The sequence below is a fragment of the Carassius auratus genome, chromosome 40 (assembly GCF_003368295.1).
Source record: "Carassius auratus strain Wakin chromosome 40, ASM336829v1, whole genome shotgun sequence".
Classification (NCBI taxonomy): Eukaryota; Metazoa; Chordata; class Actinopteri; order Cypriniformes; family Cyprinidae; genus Carassius; species Carassius auratus.
The window spans coordinates 15,972,883-16,000,199 of NC_039282.1; the positions used below are offsets into that span (position 1 = coordinate 15,972,883).

At 38.1% G+C, this 27,317-nt stretch overlaps 1 protein-coding gene across 2 annotated transcripts in view; it reads left to right on the forward strand.

Moving 5' to 3' along the window:
* Positions 1-63: 63 nt before the first annotated feature.
* The window catches only part of LOC113058713 (roundabout homolog 2-like), a 59,689-nt gene continuing 32,435 nt past the window's right edge, over positions 64-27,317 (forward strand). For both annotated transcript variants that reach the window (XM_026226868.1, XM_026226867.1), the window contains exons 1-16: positions 64-309; positions 1,259-1,379; positions 1,760-1,898; positions 5,528-5,664; positions 7,139-7,150; positions 9,640-9,764; positions 10,879-11,050; positions 15,226-15,431; positions 16,428-16,509; positions 16,888-17,053; positions 17,319-17,485; positions 17,956-18,077; positions 19,929-20,160; positions 24,344-24,468; positions 25,873-26,044; positions 26,887-27,069. In XM_026226868.1, the coding sequence (XP_026082653.1) occupies positions 76-309; positions 1,259-1,379; positions 1,760-1,898; positions 5,528-5,664; positions 7,139-7,150; positions 9,640-9,764; positions 10,879-11,050; positions 15,226-15,431; positions 16,428-16,509; positions 16,888-17,053; positions 17,319-17,485; positions 17,956-18,077; positions 19,929-20,160; positions 24,344-24,468; positions 25,873-26,044; positions 26,887-27,069 (2,395 nt within the window). In that variant the 5' untranslated portion in view covers positions 64-75. The remainder of the gene's footprint in view (positions 310-1,258; positions 1,380-1,759; positions 1,899-5,527; positions 5,665-7,138; positions 7,151-9,639; positions 9,765-10,878; positions 11,051-15,225; positions 15,432-16,427; positions 16,510-16,887; positions 17,054-17,318; positions 17,486-17,955; positions 18,078-19,928; positions 20,161-24,343; positions 24,469-25,872; positions 26,045-26,886; positions 27,070-27,317) is intronic.

Here is a 27,317-nt window from a genome sequence, read left to right on the forward strand (position 1 = left end):
GAAATGACATCTGTTTCAGCAACAAAAGAACATTTATTTGTGCCTCTGGGAATGTAAGCATGACTAAATTTGCAAATGGTTAAAGAACGAGCTAATCTCTCTCTCTCTCTCTCTCTCTCTCTCTCTCTCTCTCTCTCTCTCTCTCTCTCAGTGTTACGTGATGATTTCAGACAGAACCCTACAGATGTGGTGGTGGCTGCTGGAGAACCGGCCATCTTGGAGTGCGTTCCTCCTCGTGGACACCCGGAGCCTACCATCTACTGGAAGAAAGACAAAGTACGAATCGATGAGAAGGATGACAGGATCAAGGTGAGAACAGGAGAGACAGAAACTATTCATTCATTCATTCATTCATTCATTCCAATTTGATGAGAAGGATAACAGGGTAAAGGTGAGAATGAGAGTCAGGGACTATTCATATTTATGGTTGCAAAGGGGTGAAAATTTTCGCAAAAGCTTTCAAAAATGTTCCCAAAAGTTTCTGAAAAATCATGGAAAGTGTCAAAGAATTCTGGAATGTTTCTAGAGTTTAGCATAAATGTTCTGCCTCTTTGCAACCCTATTCATATTCAGTTTGAATGGATTATATATATATATATATATATATATATATATATATATATATATATAAAACATATTTATTAATATTTTTTAAATTATAATTGTCATATTATGATAATTTTGTTTTGTTACCCAAACCCTGTGTGTGTGTGTGTGTGTGTATATATATATATATATATATATATATATATATATATATATATATATATATATATATATATATATATATATATATATGTATATATATATATATTTTTTTTTTTTTTTTTTTTTTTTTTTAAACAGTCATCTTCACTTGCTAAAAAGTTTTGAAAGACCAAAAAAACAACAACAACAACTTTCAAAACCCAACCTTTTTTTTTTTTTTTTTTAGACAAAATCATTCTGTGACTTGGCAAAAAGTGTCTGGTCATGGTTTCAATATACTACAATATTGTTTTAAGATTAATGTCTCTAAACTAACTGACATTTTTAGCAACAAAGAAAGCTTTATTTTAAGGGTGTGGAGTGGTGGTTAATGATCCGGCCTTGAGTCAAGAAAATTACAGTTTCAAAACCATCAAAAGCTGATTAATAAACCACATCTATTTTGCCCTTGAGCAAGGCACCTGACTTCAGGTAACATCACAGAGAGTGTTGCAGTAGATTATCACATGAGTCGTTGCAGAGACTGTAACGTTCCTGTCTTCCCCTTCAGATCCGTGGAGGGAAGCTGATGATCTCCAACACGAGGAAGAGTGATGCTGGCATGTACATCTGTGTGGGCACTAATATGGTCGGTGAGAGAGACAGTGAGACAGCCCAGGTCACTGTGTTTGGTACGTGCCAACTCTTGTCTGACATTTCCAATTTACACACAAAAAAAAGCCTTAAAATATCAACAAAACAAAAAATATTTCAGTCATGCTCTAAAAATGTAAATCATCTCATAGTTGATGCTTTTGTAAATAAACAAGTTTGAACAATTCCAATTCTTCCAGCATGAGAGAATGTGTCATGTTTAATTCCTCTGTTATGCTTGTGTCTCCACGTCAGTCATAAAACATGCTGGAACACAAAAGCATATGATACTCTTACACAATACCACAAATCTCTGTGAGCGCTTCTGTTTCGGGAGCTCTGACTCGATGCTGAGTCACAGCGACTGAATGACATCTCTGTGTCCCTTATGGCCTTTTCTCCTCTGCGTGTCTTTCAGAGAGACCTACCTTCCTACGCCGGCCCATTAACCAGGTGGTTCTGGAGGAGGAGGCGGTGGAGTTTCGCTGTCAGGTGCAGGGAGACCCGCAGCCTACCGTTCGCTGGAAAAAAGACGAAATTGACATCCCCCGTGGGAGGTGAGACAGGGCCACGCTGGCAGAGATGTCTGTCAATCGAAAGCATTATTTCAGTCTGTGATGTAGGTGTTGAGCTCCATGCTGGGGCACATTTTCAGAAACACAGCAGATCTGTCGTGAGCCCCCCTGCAGATAATATAAACCAGAGCTGTGTCATGGGCCTCAGTGGTTGCTGTTCTTCTTGCTCCGTGCTGAGGGCCTGAGGTAAAGACAGCTGAGGCTCCAGGTGGACCTGTGCAGGTGAGGCGATGAAACCTCAGGCCTCTTCATTCAAGCTGTGACAGTGAGATAAAGAGAGAGAGAGAGAAGAAGAGAATGCTTTTGACCAAGATCATGCTTCAGGCCTTATACAGAAAGATTTAGTCACAGACCAGATACATCGTGTCCGAATCAATAAATCTGGGATTGAATTCATAAAAAAAACACATGAAAAGATGGGAAATGATCTTAGGGCTGAGAAAGGATAACAATTTTACTATTACTCTTTTTACTTTGTTAATATTTTACTCTTTTCACTCTTACAAAAAAGTTATATGGCATTTTGTTTGTTTGTTTGTTTATCTGAATTATTATTAGTATTATTATTATTATTAGTATTATTATTATTAGTATTATTATTATTATTAGTATTATTATTATTAAACACTACTTAATAAATAAATAAATATATTTTATTTAGCAATGATGCATTAAATTGATCAAAATTGACAGTAAAGACATTCATAATCTGTTTAAATCTTTCTATTTTAATCTTTTTTTTTTCATCAAACAATCCTGAAAAAAAAAAAAATTCTCTTGATTTCAAGAAAAATATTAAGCAACACAACTGTTTTCAAAATATATCCAGAGCGCCAAATAAGAATATTAGAATGAGTTTTGTAGTTATTTATTTATTATTTAAATTATTTAGTCACATTTATATGGATTTTCAAAATGTAAAGTTTTAAGATCTTAAACAATGTTCACTTGCTAAAAAGTTCCAAATACATTTTTATTGAGCAGCAAATCAGCATATTAGATTGTAATAATATTTCATGGCCTATTTTAATATTTTAATAATAATAAATCATGTCAGAAAATGTACTGTAATATGGGCTCTAGAACTAGTGTGGTTGAATTTTTATCCATTTATTATCCATTTTGTATATAATTTTGTAAAAACATATAATATAATATAATATGATATAATATAATATAATATAAAAAATGGATTCAAACTATTAATGAAAGCTAGTGATACTAAAGTAACACTGGTTTATTGTTAGTCCATTGTCGGCATTCGTCATAATTATACTCTGTCCTATAGTGTGCAGTTGCTAAATGTAATAAATTCATAAAGATTAAGATATAATTACTTTACCATGTTCCTTTCATCAGATCACAAACGTCCTTCTGTGCTTTTCTGTGAAGACTTCTCATGGTTTATTAGTTTTGTTAGAAACAATTAGATTAATCTGCATTATTCAGCTGTCAGCCAAAACACACATAGTAATTAATTCAGCGAGTGCTACAATCAGTGTATGTGTCAGGTAATAATTCAACAAGCTTCTGCTCTTTTCTTTCCAAGAAGCATATCGAGAAATTAATTCGGTTTTCGAAAGAAACAATGACAGTCTAATAATTAAATAACTCGCAGCCCTACACAGCCCAGACTAAACACGTGTCTCCTCGTCTTATTTTATTTCCTGTCTCTGAAGCGGCAGATTATTTTAATTTTGACATTCTCAGCCGTCGCCCGTCGTGCAGAGTCACTTGTATTCTCCTCATCGTTCTGATTATGTAGATGTCTGACTTTAAAGAGCTTGCGTATGTGGTCGATAACGGCGTGGAAACCAGCTGACCCTCAGGTTACACAATCCCACAGACACCCACCTTCACAAAACACAACCTTTTAGTCACATTTAACAGGGGAATAGGTTTGATCGGAGCACCGAATCTTATTGTTGTCAATGTGGAACTCTCTTACAGAAGTTAACAAACTTCTGCTGCTGTCAGGATGCCTGTGCTGTTCGTACAGAGCTGAGATATGAAGTTCTTAGCTTGCCAAAGTAACACCAGGCCACTTGGTGCAGACTTTCACAGCAACTCTGAGCTCCAAGGACAAATTAACAAGGAAAAGACACTCAAAAGCTCTGTCTGCAAATGTTTACACCCCAAATCTGTCGCGTAATATGTGTGTGTGTATCCTGTTTCATGTGTAACTGCATTCCTCTCCTAATAGAGACCAGTTCCAGCTCAGAGAGGAAGCACATACAGAGCACTACTGTTTCAGTGTCTCGCTCTACCAGGCTTGTTTCATGCAATATTTAGTCTTAGTGGTTGAAAATCTGATTTGCATCTGTTTATGTTGTTTCTTTAATCTCCGTTTCCCTCTCTTTCTGCGTCCAGTCGTATCAGATTTTGCCTCAGGATACATTGGAATTTTTGGCTTCTGTGAAGAGCCATTCTCCTTCTGTTTTCACTCAAACGGTATCAGCTTTATTCTCCTATTAGTGAACCTGGAATTTGTGATATTACATATATGATCAACACATGTAATATGTCACACTGTAGTATGGTGAAGTTCCTCTTTTTTTTTTTTTTTAAATGAAGCAGCAAACATTCTGTGGTTTGACTGTATATCGTCTTCATTCACAACAGTCTGTAGAAGAATAATCTTGGTCTTATCGGTCCTCATGTCAGGGATCGGTCTGTCTCCTGCGCCACATGGCCTGCTCTCTGAGTCCTGCTTCCTGTGGAAAGGCGGATCTGAAGTGACAGACAGCAGACAGAGTGTTGTCTCACACTTGCTCATGGACACACATACACTCTCCGGAAATCCCAATTATAGCAAAATACTAAAAAGAAGGCTAACTTGCAAGCCCTGTCAACTTCTCAACCGCACTTTCACCTCACACACAAACACACAGCTCAGCACCTTTGGCTGTCAGGTTCCAGGACATAGTGTTCCTGAAGTACGTAGAAGCTGCTAGAGAGGTGCAGATCAATACGGCTGGAGTCTACATCTCGAATCCCTTTCTGTACAGTCTGACCTGGAATCGGCCTGTTTTTATAATTAGCTCCCAGATACGCCCACTTCTCTCTCTCTCACACACACGCACACACAGACACACACACACACACATTGGATGCCTCATAAATATTGGAAGCATCTGCGGTTCCAGTTGAAAGCTTCCTCCTTCTCTGTAGTGTGTGTCATTGTTGAATAATTTATCTTTCTCTCTGTCGGTAATAAAAAAAATGCAGTTTCTATACAGTGTTCTTTCACTGAGTATACCATATTTTTATGTATTATTATGTATTATCAAAATTAATGATAATTTTAATGTATGTTATGTATTATACACCACAAAATGTAAGGTTTGTAAGATAATCTTTTTATGATTTAAAAAAATATATCTTTTTTTTTTAAAGAATAAAAATTCATTTATTTGAAACATAGCACTTTTGATCAATTCAATGCATCCTTGCTGAACAAAAGTATTTTAGATCTATTTTGTATCTAATAAATCAAGTCTTACTGACCCCAATATTGTATACTGTATTTACTGTACCTGTACATATGTTTATCACATACTCAGAAGTTGTTTCTAATTGCTGTACTCATTTTCTGTTCATATGTGTTTCAGGTATGATATTAAATATGATAAAGATGACTATGTGCTGAGGATAAAGAAGGCAGCAGCGAGCGATGAAGGAACCTTCACCTGTGTAGCTGAGAACAGAGTTGGCAAAACGGAGGCGTCTGCCAGCCTCACGGTCAGAGGTGCGTTGAGTGTCCAAGTCTACCACAACAGTTAAATGACACTGCTCACAGCTTTCCAGCCTCACAGGGTGTGTGGTTACCTTCAAAAATGTGCATTTCATCAGAATGTTTCAAAAGCAACTCATGCAATCAGCTTAGTCGAATGCTTTTAATTGCATCATTGATTGCTAATTACTGTTTTTGATTACTTGATTATAATTATTGATTGCTGGATTCCTAAATTGTACCCTTTGTTTAAGATCTTATAGAGATTAAATACATTTAAAAAGGGATATATTAGAGAGAGAGAAAGATCAAAACAGATCTTGCCCTAGGTACCAATTATTTTTTATTATTTACCCCCCCCAACACCTCCCCCGCCCCCCCCCCCAAACACACACAAACACATCTCCTCGGTCCCACTGTGACACTCCAGCCCACACCAGCAAAACCATTTCACAGTTTACTACTGTAAACCGACCTCATAAAGCCCAGTTTGGGAGGGCAAGATTAATATATTTTTTTTAACTCTTCACCATAATCTCCCTCTCTCCCCTTCCACCTCTTCTCCATCTCCCCTCTCTTCTCACCACATTTAAACAACTAACTTAGATGCACCGGGGAAGGATCCTCATGTAGGTGCGTGGGGGGTTTCAGGAGGGGTCGGGAGCTGCCAATAGAGACAGCCGTCAATTTTCAGCCCTTTTGAAATTAGGATTCACAAGCGGACCGAGTTCAGCCATGAAGGGATTTGTGGGAATGCAGAATGGAGGAGGGAAGGAAGGAGAGGACAGCACTCTGAGCATGATTGCTCCCTCTTAATGTCAATATATCCTCAGCCTCTTCGACAGCTCCACTACTGCATTAAATATGAACTGCTTTTTTGTCAGCTAGTTTCGCTTGGCCATTACGTCTATTTTGCCCATATTCTTTAGTGCTGGTTCAGTTTCTTTAAAGAGAGCTGTGTATATACTGTAGACCTCATTGTTACAGGTGAAGCAGATTTCATAATTTGAATTGTATCCCGGACGAGCCCCCGATTTTAATGATGACTTCATATGGAAAGAGATACTGTACCTGTCATGTAAGGAGGAGAGACATAAGCATTGGTTTGATTTTTTTTAACTGTCCACATGCTCATTCAATAAAAATAAACAGAATTTTTTCTGCCACCGGGTGGTGCTAGTCCAGATTTTTGTGATATTTATTTGAACTTTCCGAACAACATTGAAGTTGAAAAGTAAAATAGAATAAAATACATTTTATTTTCTCTCTCCACCTTGCATCTCTGGTTTCCACCAACCAACACTGTGCTGAAAACAAAAAAAAAATTAAATATATAAATATAAAAAGAACACACATTGCCATTGTTCATTCTGAATTTGGTTTCTTTTGTTCTTAATTCTTTTGACTTTCTTCTGTGTTCGTCCTTTCTGTTTGTGCCTGTCTTTTGTCATTGTTTGTTGTCTTCACTCCACCATTGTTGTGTCTTCAGCTCGCCCTGTCGGTAAGTACCCATCCCAGTCACTCCTTCATACTGCATGTGTGCCTTCTGTGCTCCTTCCTCCTCTCCTGCTCCACACACGCACACATACAGTGTGCTGGTTTAACTCTTCAACTAACTCTTTAGAGGTTTAGTACTTCCTGTTGTCGCTTCACTACTTCCCCTTCCCATCCTTGATGAACTTGATAGCAAACTAACAAAGTAGAATTTTATCCCGTACTAACCTGTGGCTGTACTAACTACCTTTATTATAGGATTATAGGTTGTAATAGTACTGCTAAAAAAGCTTATGAGTGTGTTAATTGCTTAAAACTTGTGGCTTCTGCTTGATGAATATAATTCAGCAGTCTTCCTAACACACACAGCCATCTGGGTGCACATTTGGCTGAGTTGAAATACTTTAAAACAGCGTGTTTTAGCATTCTGCGAAGGTGTTCGATTACTCATGTCAGTTTCTGTTTATTTTTCTGTCTGTGTGTGCATTTCGGAGAGAGAGCGTGCATGCTTTTTTCCCTGTTGTTCTCGTGTGTGTTTATTTACAGCTCTCAGAAGTGTGTTTAGTCGTGAACTCTCTCCAGTACGAAGCAGATGTGCTCCGTCATGAATTAAATATGGGAGCCAAACAGCTATTCTCCTCTAACAGGGCATCATTCTCCCAGCAGACACTTCCCAATGAAAAGAGGCCAGCACACATGCATTAAAGAACGTACCAAGGATGCAAACACACTTTATTTATGACTAGCTTTGTTCTACTCAGATAGACTTGGGATGTGTGTGTTTTCGTGTGTGTGTGTGTGTGTGTGTGTTTCCTCCCCTCCTGGCCAAAAAGGTCTTTAACTCTCAACTGCACAATGAAGTTTAGTGTCCAAGTCATTAAACAATCACTTTGAATGAGTGGCATGGGTAAATGCCCATCTTTTATACCCGCTCAGTCCGGTGTAAAAAAAAAGAAAGCTCTGGAGTAGAATTAAATGGGGCCAATCTGTGATTTAAAGCCTTTGTGTTATGCCCAAACTCACAGAAGTGCCCGCGCCACCGTTCGCCCAGATTGGGAAGCCTGTAAATCTGCCACCATCTGTAACTTGCCTGAATGTGTACAGCCTCAAAAAAAAAGGGATCAGCCACATAAATCACAAACACTTGCAGACTTCTCTTGTCCACAGTTGCCAGCTGCACAGACAGTAGAAAAGCTCATCTAGGCATCAAAATGGATGGGGAGAGCGTTTTTTTCACGGTCAGAACTTTCTTTTGTAGATTGGCGTACCGTGAATAATGGTTCCCCTGCTAAACAAACTCAACTGTTTGGAGTCCTGCATCTAGATTTGTTGTTGCGGCTACAAGTATAAAATGAACACAGCGTCAGAATGTTCAAATTACATGCCAGTTATTGTTTTTGGTCTGAATTTTGGACTTCTTGTGAACCTCATGACTGAAACATATCAGTTTTTAACATTAGTACATTCTGTGTTATTTTTGCTTGGTTAAAAAGGGTCGCCATCCAGAGTTGCTGGCAGAAGCACATTTTTTATTTTTTATTTAGGTCAGCTAAAAAATTTATTTCCTCCATATAGAGACCTTTTCTCCATCCTTGGAACTCCCTAACTGTATATGAGTAGTACAGTCTGCAATAGCATTTTATCTTCTCACAAGCTCCAGCTGCCATTCCCTGTCTTTGAAGCCTTTTTTAGATGTTTGGTTCCCCTACCTTCTCATTAAGGAGAAAGTAGCAGGGGAAAGTTCGGATACCTGTTTCTGAATTCTGATGCCAATTTAAGGTCAGGATAGACAGGGAATGCGGGGAAGATGTTACTTTTAATTAGTTTATTTGAATGTGCTCTGCAGGAATGTTTTCTGAGTTTCTGTGCCGGGTGAGTTGAGAAAAATACTTTGCTAAGTGTGACGCATAAGTCGGTAAAAAATTGTTTTGTTATGTGACAACTTGACCCAAGTTTGCAGTTTGAATAGAGAATGATGTCCAACAGCAATTCATTGTTTTCCAAGATTGTCCAGCTTGTGACCTCTGCTTGTTTTTGACACAGGAATAGAAACTGTTTTGTGTACCTAGAGTAAATAGAGTCCAGCATTTAAACCCACTTACAAAAGAACTATCCACTCAAGTTCATAGTGTGGTGTCCACACTTAGCTTCTCCTCTCTCCGTGTGTCCTGACCGGAATGACCCACCCCTCCCTCTGGTGTTGTGCCTGAAAGCTGCCGTCATTCATTCAGAAGCGCCATCCGCGGCCCCACCTGGATGAATGGCTTCCTGTGGTTGCTGTCGCTGTCCGTCCTTGCTGTTTGTGGTCAAAGCAAACAGATAATCCAAGAGGCCGAATGGTTTTGGAAACGGGCTGATGCATGGAAGCTCTGTCTCAGTCAATGCCTGTGGATGCCTGACGTTCCCACTGACTCCCAGAGACCAGAGTGTATGTGTCAGTGTGTGTTTGTGTCTAAGGGTATGGTGTAATGATTATGTCTTTGGTTCTTGACTTAGCCGCACCGCAGTTCGTGATCAGGCCGCGGGATCAGATTGTGGCGCAGGGACGGACCGCCAGTTTCCCCTGTGAGACCAAAGGTAACCCACAGCCAGCGGTCTTCTGGCAGAAAGAAGGAAGTCAGGTAAGAGACCAAACAACTTTCTTTTTTTAACCTACTTATATTTTTGCGAAAGCATTAGGCTAGTGCTTAGCACACACGCCACAGGTGTATTGACAAATCCCTTAGATTTATATTGAAGAAGCAAAACAAGTTATATCTAGGGATTGGTCACCTAGCATCCCCCCAAAAGACATTACTAATAGCAAAACTGGCAACCAGAGCATGCTAGCATTTTAGCAGTGAGCTTTAGCATGGCGAGCTAGTTAAAAATTCCTATAAAAGTAATACAATTTGGAAATACTGGAGGATTTGATTCTTAATCCCAATATTAAATGTTCTATTACATTTTCTGTCCTACCATTCCTCTCTTAAGTAAGATATGAAGGTATTTGTAAAAAGGCAAAATTAAAGCAGTTATTGAGTCATTAGCGTTGAGAGAAGCCTCTCAGTCACACTTGAGGATAATGGACCCAACATCTATCATGTGTGAGAGGCTAATTAAAAAAAGAGCGAAAGAAAGAAAAAAAACATCATTTGGAGCATAATTTGGAGCATTAAAGTCATTAGGTGTAATTGAATCCAGCTAATGCCTTTGGGTTTCTGACCGTCAGCTATGAGGACTCAGAAATCAAAAGAGAGAGAGAGAAAATGAAAGGAAGAGTAGAGGGATCTCAAGGATAGAAAATCTGAGGTTAATATGAGGGTTCTGTCATTGATGGGCATTAATGAGCCCAGCTTTTTATCTGCCGTAATTAGCAAACAGTCAAAACCGGCCGCTGGTGGTGAATTAACAACGAATCACCTGACCTACTCCTCAAATACAACATCCAGAGTGAGTAAACTATGCAGCCCAAAGCAATTACTGGAGTCATTTGGACACAATGGATACACACAGTGATAGATATACACAGTCAGGGTTTGCATACTGTTAGCAAAAGCTAACAGTATGCTAAAAAGCGTTGCACAATGTAATGTCATGGCACTGTAATTCCTTTCAGAATTTTAGTAGCTGATTATACAGAATATAATTTACCCCCTCTAATGCAAAAAAATATATTTCCTGGTGTGTTTGTATTCATAGAACAATGGGTTTCAGGTAGCAAATTTTCTCTGGAAATCCTTATTCTTTGTGTAGAACCTCCTGTTTCCAAATCAACCGCAGCAGCCCAACAGTCGGTTCTCAGTGTCGCCCAGTGGAGATCTGACCATCACAGCGGTCCAGCGGGCAGACGCGGGGTACTATATCTGCCAGGCCCTGACGGTGGCAGGCAGCATCCTGGCCAAAGCACAGCTTGAGGTCACAGACGGTAAGCACTGGGGTGGATCGGACCACAACAAGGCTTTGGGAATGTGGAGGTCTTACCTAGCTGGTGTTTCATTCTGTTTCTTTGTTTTTAGTTTTAGGATTTTTTTTTTTTTTTTTAATAATTTTAGTTCCTTCTAAAATATCCTCCTGCAGCTGCCACAAACTGAACTCTTTGTCGTTTTTTTTTTTTTTTTTTTTTTTTTTTTTTTTTTATACAGTATAAACATTTTTTGATAAAAAAATGCAAATAACAAACCTATCCTCCAACTATGTTAAGCTATTATTTTTTTTTTTTTTTTAAATTTTTTGAACCAGTCCTGATTAATTATAGTTTAATTAATTGAAATCATTAGATTTAAATTGCATTTTATTTTATATTTTATTATTTTACAAATTTTTTTTTATTATTGATAAATTTGTTACAAAATATAAAATTATAAAAATATTAAATAATAATAATAATAATAATAATAATAAATTTAGGAAGGTTCCAAAAGTCCCCCATTCCCTCCACCCATGATTTATATAAATAAATATTTTATTTTATTTGCATTTGGATTCTACAGAAGTTTTTAAATACTATGATAAATTAAATAATTACTAGAATTAAATATTTTATTTTTGAATTCTATTTTTACATTTTAACTGACTTCTGTTAAGCCTCTATTTTCATTATTTCGCTCTTTATCACTCGCCGCCGCTCTCTTTTCACCACTCTTTCATTTTCCCTCATTCATATGTCAGCCTACATTTTTCACACCCGACACAAACGAAGGCCTCAGTACCCCATACAAAAGTACAGGCAGAAAGATAAATGTCATATGAAAACGGCTTCTGTTGCTGCTGGATCCACATTCAGAGCTGAAATGGAATGTGGCCTTGAGCTCTGCATTGATTCAGCCTCTCTATGTGAAATGAATAGCAAGCCTGACGACCTGTTTGAATATTACAGAAGCACGTCTCTGTGAAACTTCATTTCAGCTCCAAAAGGGAGTGAAAACAGCAGTCCTTGAAAACCTCAGATACTGATCATGGAAAAATTACCTTGCAACATGCATGGTTTGGGTTGTGCAAGAGAGATTTTTTATTTATAATTTTTTTTTTTACAAAGGAAGTCATTGTGTATGAACTTTTCAACTACATCTTCAGTCTAACAGTATAGTGTAATTATTTCAAGGTGATGGCTGTTACAGTTGATTGCAAAGCATAAAAATTAAGCGATTTTGTCTTAGAGAGCACATTATGATCTAGACTTTCATAAACACTTTTTGCTCAGAAATGAGTGTGTGTGAGATGTTGTGGAGAATGACAGGAATGAAAGAGGAAGAGGGTCACGGCCACGCCTGCGCTGGAGGAAGAGTGTGATTTAGTGGCTGTTGAGGTGGCAGGGAGAGCTGGACAGGTTCAAGGAGAGATCTGATGAAAAACGGCTGCTAACAGACGGCACCAAGGCCTTCACGTGGTCTAAAACCGTCCCGTCGGATGAACAGCACTCCATCATGTCATGTCAACGCACATATGACTTAGTCTTATTACACTCACACATGAAAAAAAAAACTGCCTAAACTTAGCAGACACTGCAAAAGGAGAAAAGTCAAATGCAACAGTGCAACACGAAAGACTCATTCAGAACAGAGGATGCAGCTTTAATCCAAACACAGCCATTATGCCTCATCAGTCTCTATCCGTCCGCACATGCATCACTGGGGTTTACGCCGGCCTGATGGATGTGCCTGCAAAGCACTCTGGGGTTTAACCTTGAAGCGGAGTAATCCACATTGATGAATTAGGATGGCAACTCTTCATCCCCGAGCCCAAATGAGGCATTCTGATGGAGATTTGGACAATATAAATACCATTCTTTATACAGAGTGAGACAAATAGTAACGCAGCTGAGAACAGAGGAAGACTGCATCTAGAGCTGTGTTTAAGGGTTAGAGGTGCAGTCTCTAATTAGCGCCCACCATATTCTTGGTCATTAATTCACACCTGCTAATTAATGTGTCCTCGGAGGGGCAGGGGACAGGACAGGGCTGTGATTATCGTATTAATATTAGTTGAAGAAATAAATGGTTGGCACTTCTCAAGGGGCATTTGATGCCCATGTGTACATTTATATTTGCTGCTTCATAGCTGAATCACCAACACTGTTAATGAACTGAATTGAATCAGCAGTGATATGACTTGAGCTGAATAATGACACTATTGCCTCCTTTAAAGCAGCGTATAGCTGAATGAAGCTTGTTTCATAATTTGATAAACTTTGCACTACTATTACTATTACTACTATTGAATCAAGTTTGTGTCATAACTAATGAACTTTGCAGCATTCACACTGTTACTGAACTATATTGAATCATCACAAAACTAAACTGTGCTGACTAATGACACTAATGTCTTTTTAGAGCTAATTTACAGCTGAATTTTTTTTTCATAACTGAAGATTAACTATTATTTTCGTGTTTATTACAGTGAAGCTGCTTTGAAACAGTCCATATTGTCTAAAGCACAATAATAATAATATATGTGACATCAGATCACATCAATAGACCTGTGTGAGATGTAATCTCAATTAATTAATTTATATACTTTATTACATTTATAATTCCTTATTTTTTTATATGCATTTTATTTATTCATATATTTTTTAAATATTTAATATTTTTATAGTTTAAATGTAAAAAAATTTGAATAATATACTTATGTTAGTATTTATTGTAATTATTTATTTATTTGTTTGTTTTTCAATTACATATTTTTGAACACAAAATACATAAATAAAATCTCTGTTTTTAAACAATTCAATTCAAACAATTGAAAATGTTAATTTGTTTGTTTATTTATTTACTTACTGTTGTCAATGACAATAAAGTGTTTTTACTAAAGCAATAGGCCCCAAGAAGGCATGGTTCACATCTGATAATTACAATTTTGCCATAATTATATTTGCTCCTTAAAATTTCACAGATTTTCCTCTACTGTAAGCAGTTAAAGTATCTTCACAATGAGATGAAAATAGATGGAGATCTTTACATGAACACATGTCATTATAATATAACTATATTTCACAAAAAAAAAAAAAAAATCGCGCAATCTGTGTGCTCTAGGACGGTGAGTTCATGTTTTGAGAAGCAGTTTATGAGGGGACATTCTCGTAACCAGCATGAGATATTTAAATGACCACACTGCCTCTGATAGTCGGATATATAGTAAAACATGAAACTTTACTCTGAGTCTGGTTCCTAAATGAAGGATTTCAGGCACTAACTGGAAGCTACAAAACCTCCTCACTGCCACATCAGTGAGCTAGAAACCAAGACTCAGCATTTCTCCCAGTTCTTCCCAGAATGCTTGGGGGGTAGACGCTGCCCTGTGGTGCGACCGCAAAATGTGCATATAACCCTGATATGTCCAGGAATAAGGCAATCATGGCTTCATCCTGCTTCCTGTGCCACACGGGACACGGCCACAATCTTAATGTCTTCAGACACTTTTAATGACGAACATATTTGCTGTCCTGTGCTAAAGCAACAAATGATGTAAGAAGGAGGCCTGCTCATGCCATGATGTCATAATCTGTGGAGAATATATTATTCTAGATGGACATGCATGCTAATTGCTACCAATTTCCTGTGTTTCCATTTTCAGTAGTAAAATCAGGAACTAATTCAGAGGCATGGTCTAGTTATTAGCACATGGGCTCCAGACATGTTGAGTCACTGCACTCACAAAGGAAATGTTTCAGTTGTTTTCCGGACACTTTCTCGCCCTCTTTTCCTAATTATTTCCTGCCTCCTCTCTGTTGTCTGTATTTGCTGTACGATAAATAGTGTGATTCAGATAATAGTCCCTTTACAATGTAGACCACTCTGAGTGTTTAGAAAAGGCAGAGAAGCGCTATATAAATGTAATGAATTATTGATAGTACATTGAAAGTTGGTGGTGTACTTTTCGCAGTGTGTATTCACGCTCATATTTCTTCTGTGCAATGGGAGAAGTGCTTGTGACAGTTCTCTTTTTCATTCTTCAGTTGAAAAATGTTGATAAATTTGAAGCTGAATCAGAAGCTTATTTTTGTTCATCACCAGCCAAGGATACAAATTGGGATGCATCTCTTCTAAAACAGTGAGAACAACATGTAGGCTTAATTCCTCTCTCTTTCTCTCTCTTGTTTAGTGTTGAGCGATCGTCCTCCCCCCATCATCCGGCAGGGTCCAGCTAACCAGACTCTGGGTGTAGACAGTGTGGCTCTTCTGAGGTGCCATGCGTCTGGAGAACCGGTCCCAACCATCAGCTGGCTGAAGGATGGGGTCAGTCTGCTGGGCAAAGACCCTCGCATGTCCCTGCAGGACCTCGGCAGCCTGCAGATCAAGGGTTTGCGGGTGAGCCAAAACTTTTATTTATTTCCTTTCTTTTTATTTCTTATTTTTTGTAATGAATTTATGTAGGGATGCATCCATATGGAATGAATGAATTAGATCTCTTATTTATTTATTTGCACGTTGAATTGGCATAGAAAAGTGCATCCATCATATATCATCAACTTTCAACATGGTCCAAATTAGACCAGTTTTTATATTAAATTAGACCAGCACTGATATAGTCACCAATACATCACTGAATGTCCAGATGTGTATCTGTTATTGTGTATTTCTAAGAGCGTATGTGTGTTTGTGTGACTACCATCTGTCAGAAACGTCTTCAACGTCTTATAAGCTTAGCAGAATTCAATCAGATATCGGTAAGACATAACAGAGATGGGCAGAGGGAATCATATTGCATTACGGGGATGAATTGGAAATATTGATTTTGGTAAATTGTTTGATACTATAACTTAGGGATACGACAGCTCTCCCAAGAATCATTTATGGAAGCCTGGATGGGATCCAGCTGCACACACATTTGCACACATGCACACGCACACTTTAGGGCCATATTGAATTTAAAGTCCCCAAGCCCTCCCCGTCAGCTCGGGATGGAATAGCCATTATATCTGACAGTGCTGCCCACCTCTGACATTTTATCTAATAAATGGAGGCGAGGCACCCTGATGAAAGGCAACAAACAACGGGGAGACCGTCCCGGAAAGGTAGAGAGGGGGGATTATGCGCCAGCTGTCAATGGTCCAGAGGGTTTCAGCGACTACCCCTTTAAATGAATTAGTCTAACTCTCACTGCGGTTAGTGGGTGGGTTTGTGAATCTGCCAGCAAGGATGAAAGCTGGCTGAAGGGTGCAGAAAATAGAATATATCTACCATATTAGTGTCAGGATCAGAAGCGTGGACTTGCCATGAGTCTAATTGATTAGCCGTTTAGTGAATTCACAGTATCTGAAGATGTACTGTAAAGATCAATGCATGTTTTTTTCTGTTTTTCAGCTCTCTGATTCTGGTATCTACACTTGTGTGGCAGCAAGTTCTAGTGGGGAAACATCTTGGAGTGCTTTCTTGGAAGTCAAAGGTACTTACGTGCAACTTCACAAACGTTTCACATTTTAAAGAATAATTTAATAAGAAATATGCACATAGAAATAAACTTTTTCCAGTATAAAGATCGATTTCCATGGATGTTAAAGGTTGTGAATAAACTTTAATGTTCAAAAAAGTTAAAAAAATTTGCAAGTGTTTTCATAGTAAAGCCACTGAAGAACCATTTCCGGCTCCCCGAAGAACCATTTAGTGAACCCATTTCATTATAAATGAACCTTTTGTTCTTAGAGGTTCTTCATAGAACCATTGAGAAGAACCTTTAAAGAAGAGTTTATGTGATTTTTAAGTAGCATTATTCTTCCAGAAACAGTTTGACTTCTCAATGTTCTTATATAATTCCTCTCTTTAGAGTCTGGAAGTCTTGTTATAGTTAAAGACCGGGATGAGAACGAGCTCCCAGGTCCTCCTTCCAAACCTCAGGTCACAGACGTCACCAAAAACAGTGTGTCATTGTCCTGGCAGCCTGGCCTTCCTGGAGCGTCACCCATCTCGTCATATGTTATTGAGGCTTTCAGGTATGAATTTAGTTTATTTGCCATTCAAGTGTCTTTTCTGTTTTTGAATAGTACATTAAATTAGTTAATTTTTTCTCTCAAGTACTCAAGTTAGATTGAAATATGTCTTTATACACATTTCTAACATACAAAGTCTTCAGAAAACATCTTGCGACCTTCAATCTCAAGCTGGTACAATGTTTTGAAAGGACTGTCCTTGTATATTGCATCCGGTCTGACTAAGACATTTCAGACTCTGACATCACTCTATCTCATTTGCATGCAGCCAATCGGTGAGCAACAGCTGGCAGACTGTGGCCGATCATGTCAAGACCACGCAGTACACTATCAAGGGTCTTCGCCCCAACACCATCTACTTGTTCATGGTGCGAGCAGTCAACATCCAAGGCCTGAGTGACCCAAGCCCCATGTCCGAACCCGTCCGCACTCAAGGTATTTCACAGAAACTCTGCTGTAATTATGTATATAGTCTGTTGCTCACCGAGAACGAGATCTAGTCTAGATACTACAGGGTCTAAGGGTCCCATACACTCATTAGATTCAGAGACAGAGAATAATGTAGAACAAACATCATCCTCTTTTGGAGTGTATAATTGAGTTAGTGACCTGGCTGGTACCTTAATGATCATTACGAGGAGAATAAAGGACCAACTTCGACTGGAAAAAGATTTGATTAAAGTGCCACGGAGTCTTCCGTATGTTCATTAGGGGTGAGTGATTCTGAGACCCTGGGGTGGATGTAACCTCACAGGTAGGGTTGAAGTTGTTCTGTTTGCGGCTCCTTGTCACTTTTTTAGGGGATTAAATTGTATTTAAGGAATTATCCTGTACTGACCAGTAATTTAGCATTGTCTGTGCACTAGAAGAGGTAATGGCATTGGCCTCTGTGTCTCTCTTTACAGATGTAAGTCCTCCAGCTCAGGGAGTGGATCACAGACACGTGCAGAAGGAGTTGGGTGAGGTTATTGTGCGGCTACACAACCCTGTGGTCCTCAGCCCCACCACCATACAGGTCACATGGACGGTAAGGCACTCTCTGATTGGACAGCGCTTTTAGCATGTAAACTGTGTTTGAAGAGATATTGTAGTCTTGAAATTGCGCTGTTTTGACACATAAACTATGATTAGACAATGACTATAGAACATGACTTGCTGTTGGACAGAGGTTATTATATAGGTACCGTGACTGGACTGAAATTTTAGCATCTAAACTGTGATTGGACTGAGGTTCGAGAACATCATGCAGTATTAATCTTATTTTTCACCCAGAAATACAAAATTGTGCCATCATTTATTAAACCTTGTGTTGTTCCAAACTGTACTTTATTATATAGAACACAAAAGAAGATATTTTGAAGAATGTTTTTTATCTATAGAATGGTCCTATAGATCACTGGACCTCACTGACTTTAATTATATGGACAAAATTTACCAAAATAAATAAAGTAGCTATTATTTATGTATCTACATAATTATTTATTCATTTTTTTTTTTTTACAATATTTCAAAAAATATATATTAAAGTTATTTTGAAAGGTTTGGAATGACATGAGCTATTTTATAGTATCTATAGTATTTGATTATTTTGAACTAAATTTACTTCATAGTTTTGAATAAACATCATCTCTATACAGAATGAAGCTATTTTGCACAGGTTATTGGCTGTACATTATTTAAACTTATACGGTATGTACAGTACTGTATATTATTTGATATCCAACCAAGTTAACTCTGTTACTCGTCTTGTTTGTTGTTCCCGTTTCCCGCTGCAGTCTTCCAGCATTGATATAAACACTCTAAAAGTGTTTACTGTGTGTTGAATTGCATTAAAATGGAGATTTTACAGCTATGGCTTTGTCGCATTAGTATGTAAGCACTCTCCTGTGGTATATTAATGATTGCCATCAACAATCATTACAGAGACAAATATAAGCGCTTGTCTGTTCAGCCTAAATGGGGGATAGACTGTTTCAGAGGTATTTTTCTCATATGAATAATCCATAAATCATCGGCCTACGCGGCCCCTGAATACAGCAGCACTCTCATGGTAAATGTAGGTGGTGTCAAGAAAGCTTTTACGACCCTGAATCTTTCAATTAATGAAAGATAAAAAGCATAGGATGGATGCCCATTGGGCTGATTTACTCCATGTGTCGGGAGGAAAAGCAGATTTTTAATATCCGTGCTGTTAGAAAGACATTACTGTGAGTTGTGCACACTCCTTCGCTCTGTAAATACAACTTTTCTTCGGCAAACTAAAAACAGAATGAGGCTTTCGCCGAATGAAGTGTCTTGTTTACCTTGAGAATGCTTTTCTTCTTTGATCCTTATGTTGACACGTTCGATGTTGACTTTGTTTTTGTGCGCGTTTGTATATACTTGTACATATGTGTTTATTTCTTCGCAGCTGAGCATTTTTTCACAACATGTTTGTTTCGAAGCAGTTACATCTTGCGTGATTGCTGTTATTGATGTTTTATTTACAGTTTGTCAAGGTCGTAAGTACGTATGACTCAAGTAGAGCATTTTTATCAAAGGGATTTGATTGGCTGAACTTGTTGTTATATGTAAATACTTGTTAAGGTGAAAAAGAGGCGATATTCCTTGGTCTTTTAAACTTTTCCATGATGGTCCAAGCTGGTTACTGCTAGTTTGGTGCTGGTCTAGTTGAAGGACCAATATATCTGTAAAAGCTCGTCAACCAGCTTATCTGCTTAAGTTGTTTGACCCACGAAAGCACTGCTAGTTAAACTACAGTAGTTAAGACACCTAATGCAGCACCCAAAGCTAGGTCTTTTTAGCAGAGTTTCTCCTTTTTCAATTATTGTTCACACTCTGTTGCAGTTTTTAAGTTTGAACCATCTTTCCCCTTCAGGTTGACCGCCAGTCTCAGTTCATCCAGGGCTACAGGGTTTTGTACAGGCAGATGTCAGGGCTGTCCTCCCCTGGAGCCTGGCAGAGCCAGGATGTGAAGGTCCCCTCTGAGAGGAGCATGGTGCTCTCGGCTCTGAAGAAAGGCATCGTCTACGAGATCAAAGTCCGTCCGTACTTCAACGAGTTCCAGGGCATGGACAGCGAGTCCCGAACGGCAAGAACAACAGAGGAAGGTACAATGTTTGATTCTTTGAAATGATACATGAGATCTGAAATCGAAATAAACCACATTTACTTGCTTATTAAATAAAAAAAATTTCTCTGCAACCTTTCATTTAAATAAAAGAACATCATCTTAGTGAAGCACATTGGCATGAATCATACAGGTTAGTAAAACAGCTTTTTAGGCATTGTTTTGGGCTACTTTTGTAGCATTTTTTTTTTCACTTTATTTTTTATACAATAGCCTGATGTATGCAGCTTGATATTTTTTTTAAAGAATATTCTGTTTCAAATCACATTATGGAAGTAAAATGTCTTTGCGAATTCGGTTTCATTTTGACTTTAAAGTCACATAGTTTTGTATTAAATTTGTCGATGTCTTATGCATCTGAAGCGTACAGGTCACAGATACTAAGAGACACAAATGCAGACATAAGCCCAAGAGATGGATCTCTTGGAGATTCTTTCCAGCTTGCTCTAAGTCCACAGCAATTTGGGCCAGTGATACATAATTCACACTTAGGCCAATGTCGTAAAAAATACTGTAGTAAGTGATACTGGCCTGCTTTCCACAGCACTGTAGTAAGCTTGTCTCTATTGCTGACGGGACTCAGAGGAAAGACACTATTGTTTTGGCAAAGGATTTGACCTTTTCTTTGTTGTTGGTAGTGTGTGTGTATGGCTGGCGGGACACTAAAATAAGCATTGGTTTCACTGAATGCGTCCCCATCAATCCCAGCTGATGAAAAAAAGACTTTGTCAGCCATAGAGCCAGATTTATACAAGCTCATTGGTTTCTGTATTTCATTTGGTCAACCACCAGTCCATACCTAGCCTTCAAAATGAACTTTTTACATTTACCAAGATATATATATTTTTTTTTTTAAATAAATATGATTCATGCAATCTAGAAAATTATATAAATTTAGAACAATTTTTTTAACTGTAAATTAAATATAATCCTTTATTATATATGTATTATTTATATAATACTATTTTTATTTAAAATATATATATTTTTTAAGTAAAATGATTTTTTTTTAATTCAAATAAAAATACATTCTTTTTTTTATTTGTTTAAATTTGATGTAACAAATAATAAATACATTTGTAACAATTATTGAATGTAATTATATGTTATATTATTTATTTATTTCACTCATGAAAGCTAAATTTTAGCTCTCAGTTTGGTGCTTGTAAGTTAAACTTTTTGGACCCTGCCAAAACTGAACCCAGGACATATCGTAATGTAATTGTGGTTTTAGACAAGCAGGTTGTTACTTAAAAGCTGACCACCGTCCAGGATTCACCGCAGTGCTTTGAGATGTTTTTTCCAGGTGTGAGCGATGGCTGCTACCACACATAAATATAAAAAAAAAAAAAAAAAAAAAAACATTTTGCGAATAGTTTAAACAGCATATGGAACTCTCAAGACATAAATTCACACACACTCACACAAGCACAGAAGGTTTGCTGATTAAAGTCTGAGCGCAATGACAGGCTCATTTGTTACCCAGAGTGTCCGCAGAGAGCCGTATCTCCTCCACACACACCAGCTCCGTCTCCTGAAGCCCCGCTGCACCGCCTTCACACCCTACACCTGCATGTCATCGCCATTACCAGAGCAAGACAAAACATCTGGTCCCCTGGCAGAAGAGCGTCACGGGGCCCACGGCTGCGATAGCCCTCTTTTGTTTCTTGTTTCCCACTGTTGTAGTTGAGAAGGTTTGTCAGAGTCACAGAAGAGGATGATTTATTGGCCATTGTCTGATTAGACAATTATAGCTTCTCTCTAGAGCTCGCCACATCAATTTCTTTTCTGTTTTGCCATTTCTCTCCCACTTTGTCTTTCCCAAAAAAGTAAAAGTGTTTTTGCTTTCATTTAGACCTTCTGCTGAAGTGACAAATTTTGCAGGGAATTCTTATTTAAATTGAGCACTCTCCTAAAATGCCTCGTTTAAATACGCCCCCACATGACTACATCACTGTGTGGGAAGATCTGCATAACACTGCCCAAATGTTCACGCAAAGAAAGAAGACGTACCTTTTATTTTTGCTGTAGTATTGTTGCCACTGACTATTCAAACGTGAGTTTTGAGCAGGGTAGAGTAGCGCTTGTTGTTTGTTGTTTCTCTGATCACAAATGCTGACATGGTTTTATGTTTTAAAAAAGCACAGTATAAGTCATTATCATCCGCAATTATGCAACAAATGCCTCGTTTGTAATGGGTTTTATTGGTTTTGTCTTGTCGCGCCGGGACACGGCATCACAGTATGGTAAGGGGCATAAGATTTCCACCAATCACAATGCATTGGATACCTGGCCAATCAGTTTGCAAAGATCAATGCGTTTCCGAAAGGCGGGGCATAGAGGAGCACCAGTAATGTACAAATATGTGGAAAATAATGTTTTTTTGTTTTACCGTAAACCACATAAGCGCATTTCATTACACCAAATACACAAAATAATGTTCTTTTAGCAACGTCAGACGATTCCTTTAATATCAATGCTGATGGATTTTTTGACTATAGAGGTTGAAAAGGTGAAACAGGCCCTTTCAGAAACTCCTCTGTGTTTTTAATTCATTTTATGGTTAATAATCAGCTTCTCAATGAGAGTTTTTTTTTTACAGAGGGTCATTATCACACATTGATTAATGGCATAGTAAAGCAATGTAGCATTTCTTCACATTCAAAGTCCTGCCGCTCGCCGGGGGTCTCAGTATTAGCTTGGTTTAACTTCACAAAGTGTGTTTTTTCATCAGCTTTCGCCTGCAGGCTACTGTAGCGGCAGTGAAACAGAGGTCACATCCTCTCTGGCTATACATCACACCGCTAATGGCGCTGTTAGCATCGCCTGCGCCATCGCTCCCCAAATGAGAATTATGTATTGTTTGGTTCAAATGTGCTTAATGATAAGCTCCTAAATGATTTGCAGCATTAACTTTGAATGACATTGGCTGCATTGTTATAGGAGGGGTTTTGTCAGCTGCAACATGCTGAAATTACATTGATTTAGTTTTTCAGTGTTGAAGAATGAAAAATTTAATATTATGTGCAATTACTATTTAATCAATTACTGTACAATTTACAGTAGTAAGGAAACATGCAGATAAACTTAAACTCTTAATTCTTAAAAATTCTTAATTCTAATTTTTTCTGTGATGATTACAGTAATATTTAAAGTGTTAGGGTAAAAATCCAAATCAGATTGCACTCTTAATTCTTAAAAAAATACATGTATACTGTACAGATATTATTTATTATTCAGTATTAAAGAAAAAAATAATAATTATGTGCATTTGTCCCACCAGGCCTTTTGGGGGTTAAAATGGACCACCACGTTTGAGGGATGAGTGTAGTTTTGGGATATGTGCCATTTACGTGGGGTGTCAGAGTAAAGAGAAGTGAAAGAGAGTGATTGAGCGTAGTTTACCGTAATTGAGCTGTCAGTATTCCGCTGTCGCCGCACCTTGGGTTGCCACAGAAATGAGAAAAAACATTTTATTTTTATTTTTTTTTACGTTGTGGCTCTGATGGAGTTGATAAAACAACTGCCTGGGGTCTCGACTTCCACATTACAGACTCGGGGTCTTGGATTCACAACTGGCCTCATTCAATCAATGCATCCATGTCAATATGTTTACCCAGCACTCCATTCTTTACTCTTCCTCATCCAGCTCTCAGAAAATACCTCTGTTTTTCACATTCTTCCCCAAGCTGAGCGACCTACGTGCCTGTCAGAGCGATTTGCTTCGAAAGCTGAGTTGTTCGGATGGGTCACCATCTCATTGTCTCTCAGTAAATGTCTTTTTTGAGTAAATCCCTTCTTTCAGAGGCAGGATATGAAATCATAGTGAAATGTGAAGCAGCAGCAGTGTCAGGCTGAAGAAAATCCCCATCTATTGAACTTGTGCACGCGTGGCCACCTGTCTTACGTTCTAAAGCTCAACACACACATCGACTGCTTAATGCTAATGCAGTGACTTACAACAGACTCTTTCAGAGGAAACAGAATGAGAGTGTGTCATGGCATGAGTGTTGAGTGATGTATATAAATCCTTGCCAAACAATCAGAGGCAGCTGCAGCCGCAAATCTTTTCTGGAAAGTCTAGAATGTCAGTGGTGTACACGAACATCATGGAAGTCATGGAAATTAAACCCTGTGTTTCTGTTTCCCTCTCTGTATCCCAGCACCCAGTGCTCCTCCTCAGCAAGTGACGGTCCTCACAGTGGGTAGTCAGAACAGCACATCCATCAGTATCTCATGGGACCCTCCTCCTGCAGAACATCAGAACGGCATCATCCAGGAATATAAGGTAAATTCCATGTGACATTAACAATCACATACAACTTGAGAAATAAAAGTCCAAATCAACTTGCACACTTAAAGGTACAATTTGTAAGATATTTGTAGTAAAATATCCAAAAACAACTAGGCCAGTGTTATATATTTTGTCCAGCTGATTACTAACAATATCTATAATGTTTTCAACTACTTGTAAATCATGAGAAAATTCCCATTCTAAACAGTGGCACAGGGCAGTGCAGTGGCCTGTCAATGACGTTAGTTACCCTTTGTTACCGCCTTTACTGACGTAGAAACCACATGACAACTGTGTGTGGACAAATGCAGAAGTAGCTTCGCGACAAACTTCAACTAGAAAGAGATGCCGATCTCGCTTTTGTTTTACTCGACAGGTGAGTTGTTTTGATTCGTATCTTTACAGAAAACGTATGCTATTATAACGATCATCAAGATTAGTAGCATACATGCCAAATGCGGTGCATCGTATCTCTAGACCTGCGCGAGGATGCGTCTGATCCATAGTCTGATCACGTCTTTGAATTGACTTTGTATGTAATCTACTTGCGCAAATCGTTGAACTCGCGTTAAATCCAGGATTTATCTTTCCGTCTGATTGATGGCCGTCAGCAGTTGGGTAGAAGACAACAAATCCCATCATTCCATGCTCCTCCTTAGCGTTATCAAACCCACGTGATTGTTATTGTTTTGAAAGTGCGCCCTCTCGTGGCAGGTCCTACAACCTGTACCTTTAATTCTGGGAAAAAATATATTATATTATATTATATTATATTATATTATATTATATTATAGTATAGTATAGTATAGTATAGTATATTATATTATATTTAATATTATATTATATTATATTTTGTAAACATTTACATTTTCTATATATATATATATATATATATATATATATATATATATATATATAATGTTATTATTGTAATTATAATGTTTAGCTATTATTATACTATACTATTACTATACTACCATACTATATTATACTATTATTATATCACATTGGGTTAGGTGAAGTCGTAAAATCTGCACTAGAATTTAATGCATTTGAAGTTGCTTCGAGGGGCTAAACTCTATAAATGATAATTGTACGAGAAGTTGTTTTGGATAGAAGCGCATACTAGAAAACTGTTTACGTTATTTACTTTTGTATAAAATGGGCCTCATTTTTGAAACACAAGGAGAAAAAAAATTATGTATAAATTTATATGTTAATCCCTTTATACATAAATAACTGTACTGAATTGAATGCAACAATTTACATAAAAATGGTTTTACGAGTAATTTACACAAAAATCGTTGTCGTTAATGGGGCCCAATCATTACAAATAACTCTCTTTCTCTCTCTCTCTCTCTCTCTCTCTCTCTCTCTCTCTCTCTCTCTCTCACACAGATCTGGTGTTTAGGGAACGAGACCCGTTTCCATGTAAATAAGACAGTGGATGCAGCCATCCGTTCAGTGGTGGTGGGGGGTCTCCAGGCGGGGGTCCAGTACCGGGTGGAGGTGGCCGCCAGCACCAGCGCAGGGGTGGGGGTGAAGAGTGAACCACAAACCATCATTATTGGTACGGGACATCTTTTGGTTTCGATAACCTTTATTGACACACTGCATCTACCCTTTATCTGTGATGGTGCGAAATATGTTAAAAGCTCACTATTCACTGAATGGTTTTTGGCGGGGTCACCAAAATCCAAATTAAATCTCACGGTCAGGGCTGAAGATCTTTGGGTGTTTACACTGTGAGTTATGTGAGTTGTGGCAGGTTGTGACTGGTTTTGACCCATAAGTGATGATTTGGCTGGTGACATGCCCTTATTCCCAAATGTCAAGCTCACTATCCATCTTCACGCACAGCCAGGGGCTGATAGACTATTTATCAAGACTGCAGCTTGTGTGTATGTGTGTGTCCTACTATCTTTTGAAGTAAAAAAGGCTGATTTTGCAACAAAAGAATATAAAAATACTTAATATTTTTTAGCTCTAATAAATATACCTAGTTTTATTGTAAATAATTACAGTGGGACATGTGGGCGGGGTTACGTAATATCAACATTAATATGTATAATCTAACATAATTCTGTCCAATCTTGTGAATGATTTCTGATGAATGTTGAAATAATATCACAATAAGGAAATGAAATGTGCAGTGAATGCTGTTTTGTGTTATTTATGCAACATGTTGTGTTTATTTAAGTTTTTGTCTGTTCTGTTCACTGAAGTAACGCTAAAGATCAAGGTGATGAGCTTTTAACGCTCTAGTTGAGTTGATTAAATTCTGTGCTGATGTCTACTGGAGCACAAGTGTTTTTCTCTTGCTATTAAACTCATTTAAAAACTCACCCACAATTTTCAGTTTACTAGATAGCCGTTTTCTCTCGGTGTGTGTGTGTGTGCGTATTCATGTAGGTAAAGACTTCCGGGATGTGATCATGAGCAGAAACAACAGCATCTCGGAGCAGATCACGGATGTGGTGAAGCAGCCGGCCTTCATCGCGGGCATCGGAGGGGCCTGCTGGGTCATTCTGATGGGCTTCAGCATCTGGCTCTACTGGAGGAGAAAGAAAAGAAAGGGTCTCAGCAATTACGCAGGTAAAGAAGAGACCTGCCTGCAGCTACACAAACACACAGCTTGGCCAGTGTTTTCAAATGGCACTGGAAGCACATCTTCCCCTATAATGTCATAAAAATTCTTCAATGTTGTGTTTAGAACAAATAATACAAATAATGGAAGTATTTTAGAAAAATAAACCATGGCCCGTAGAGCCCATGCTTTACTGGGAATCTATGGTAGATTCCAGTGCTATTTATTTGGATGAAGCAAAAAGCAATGTCCATCT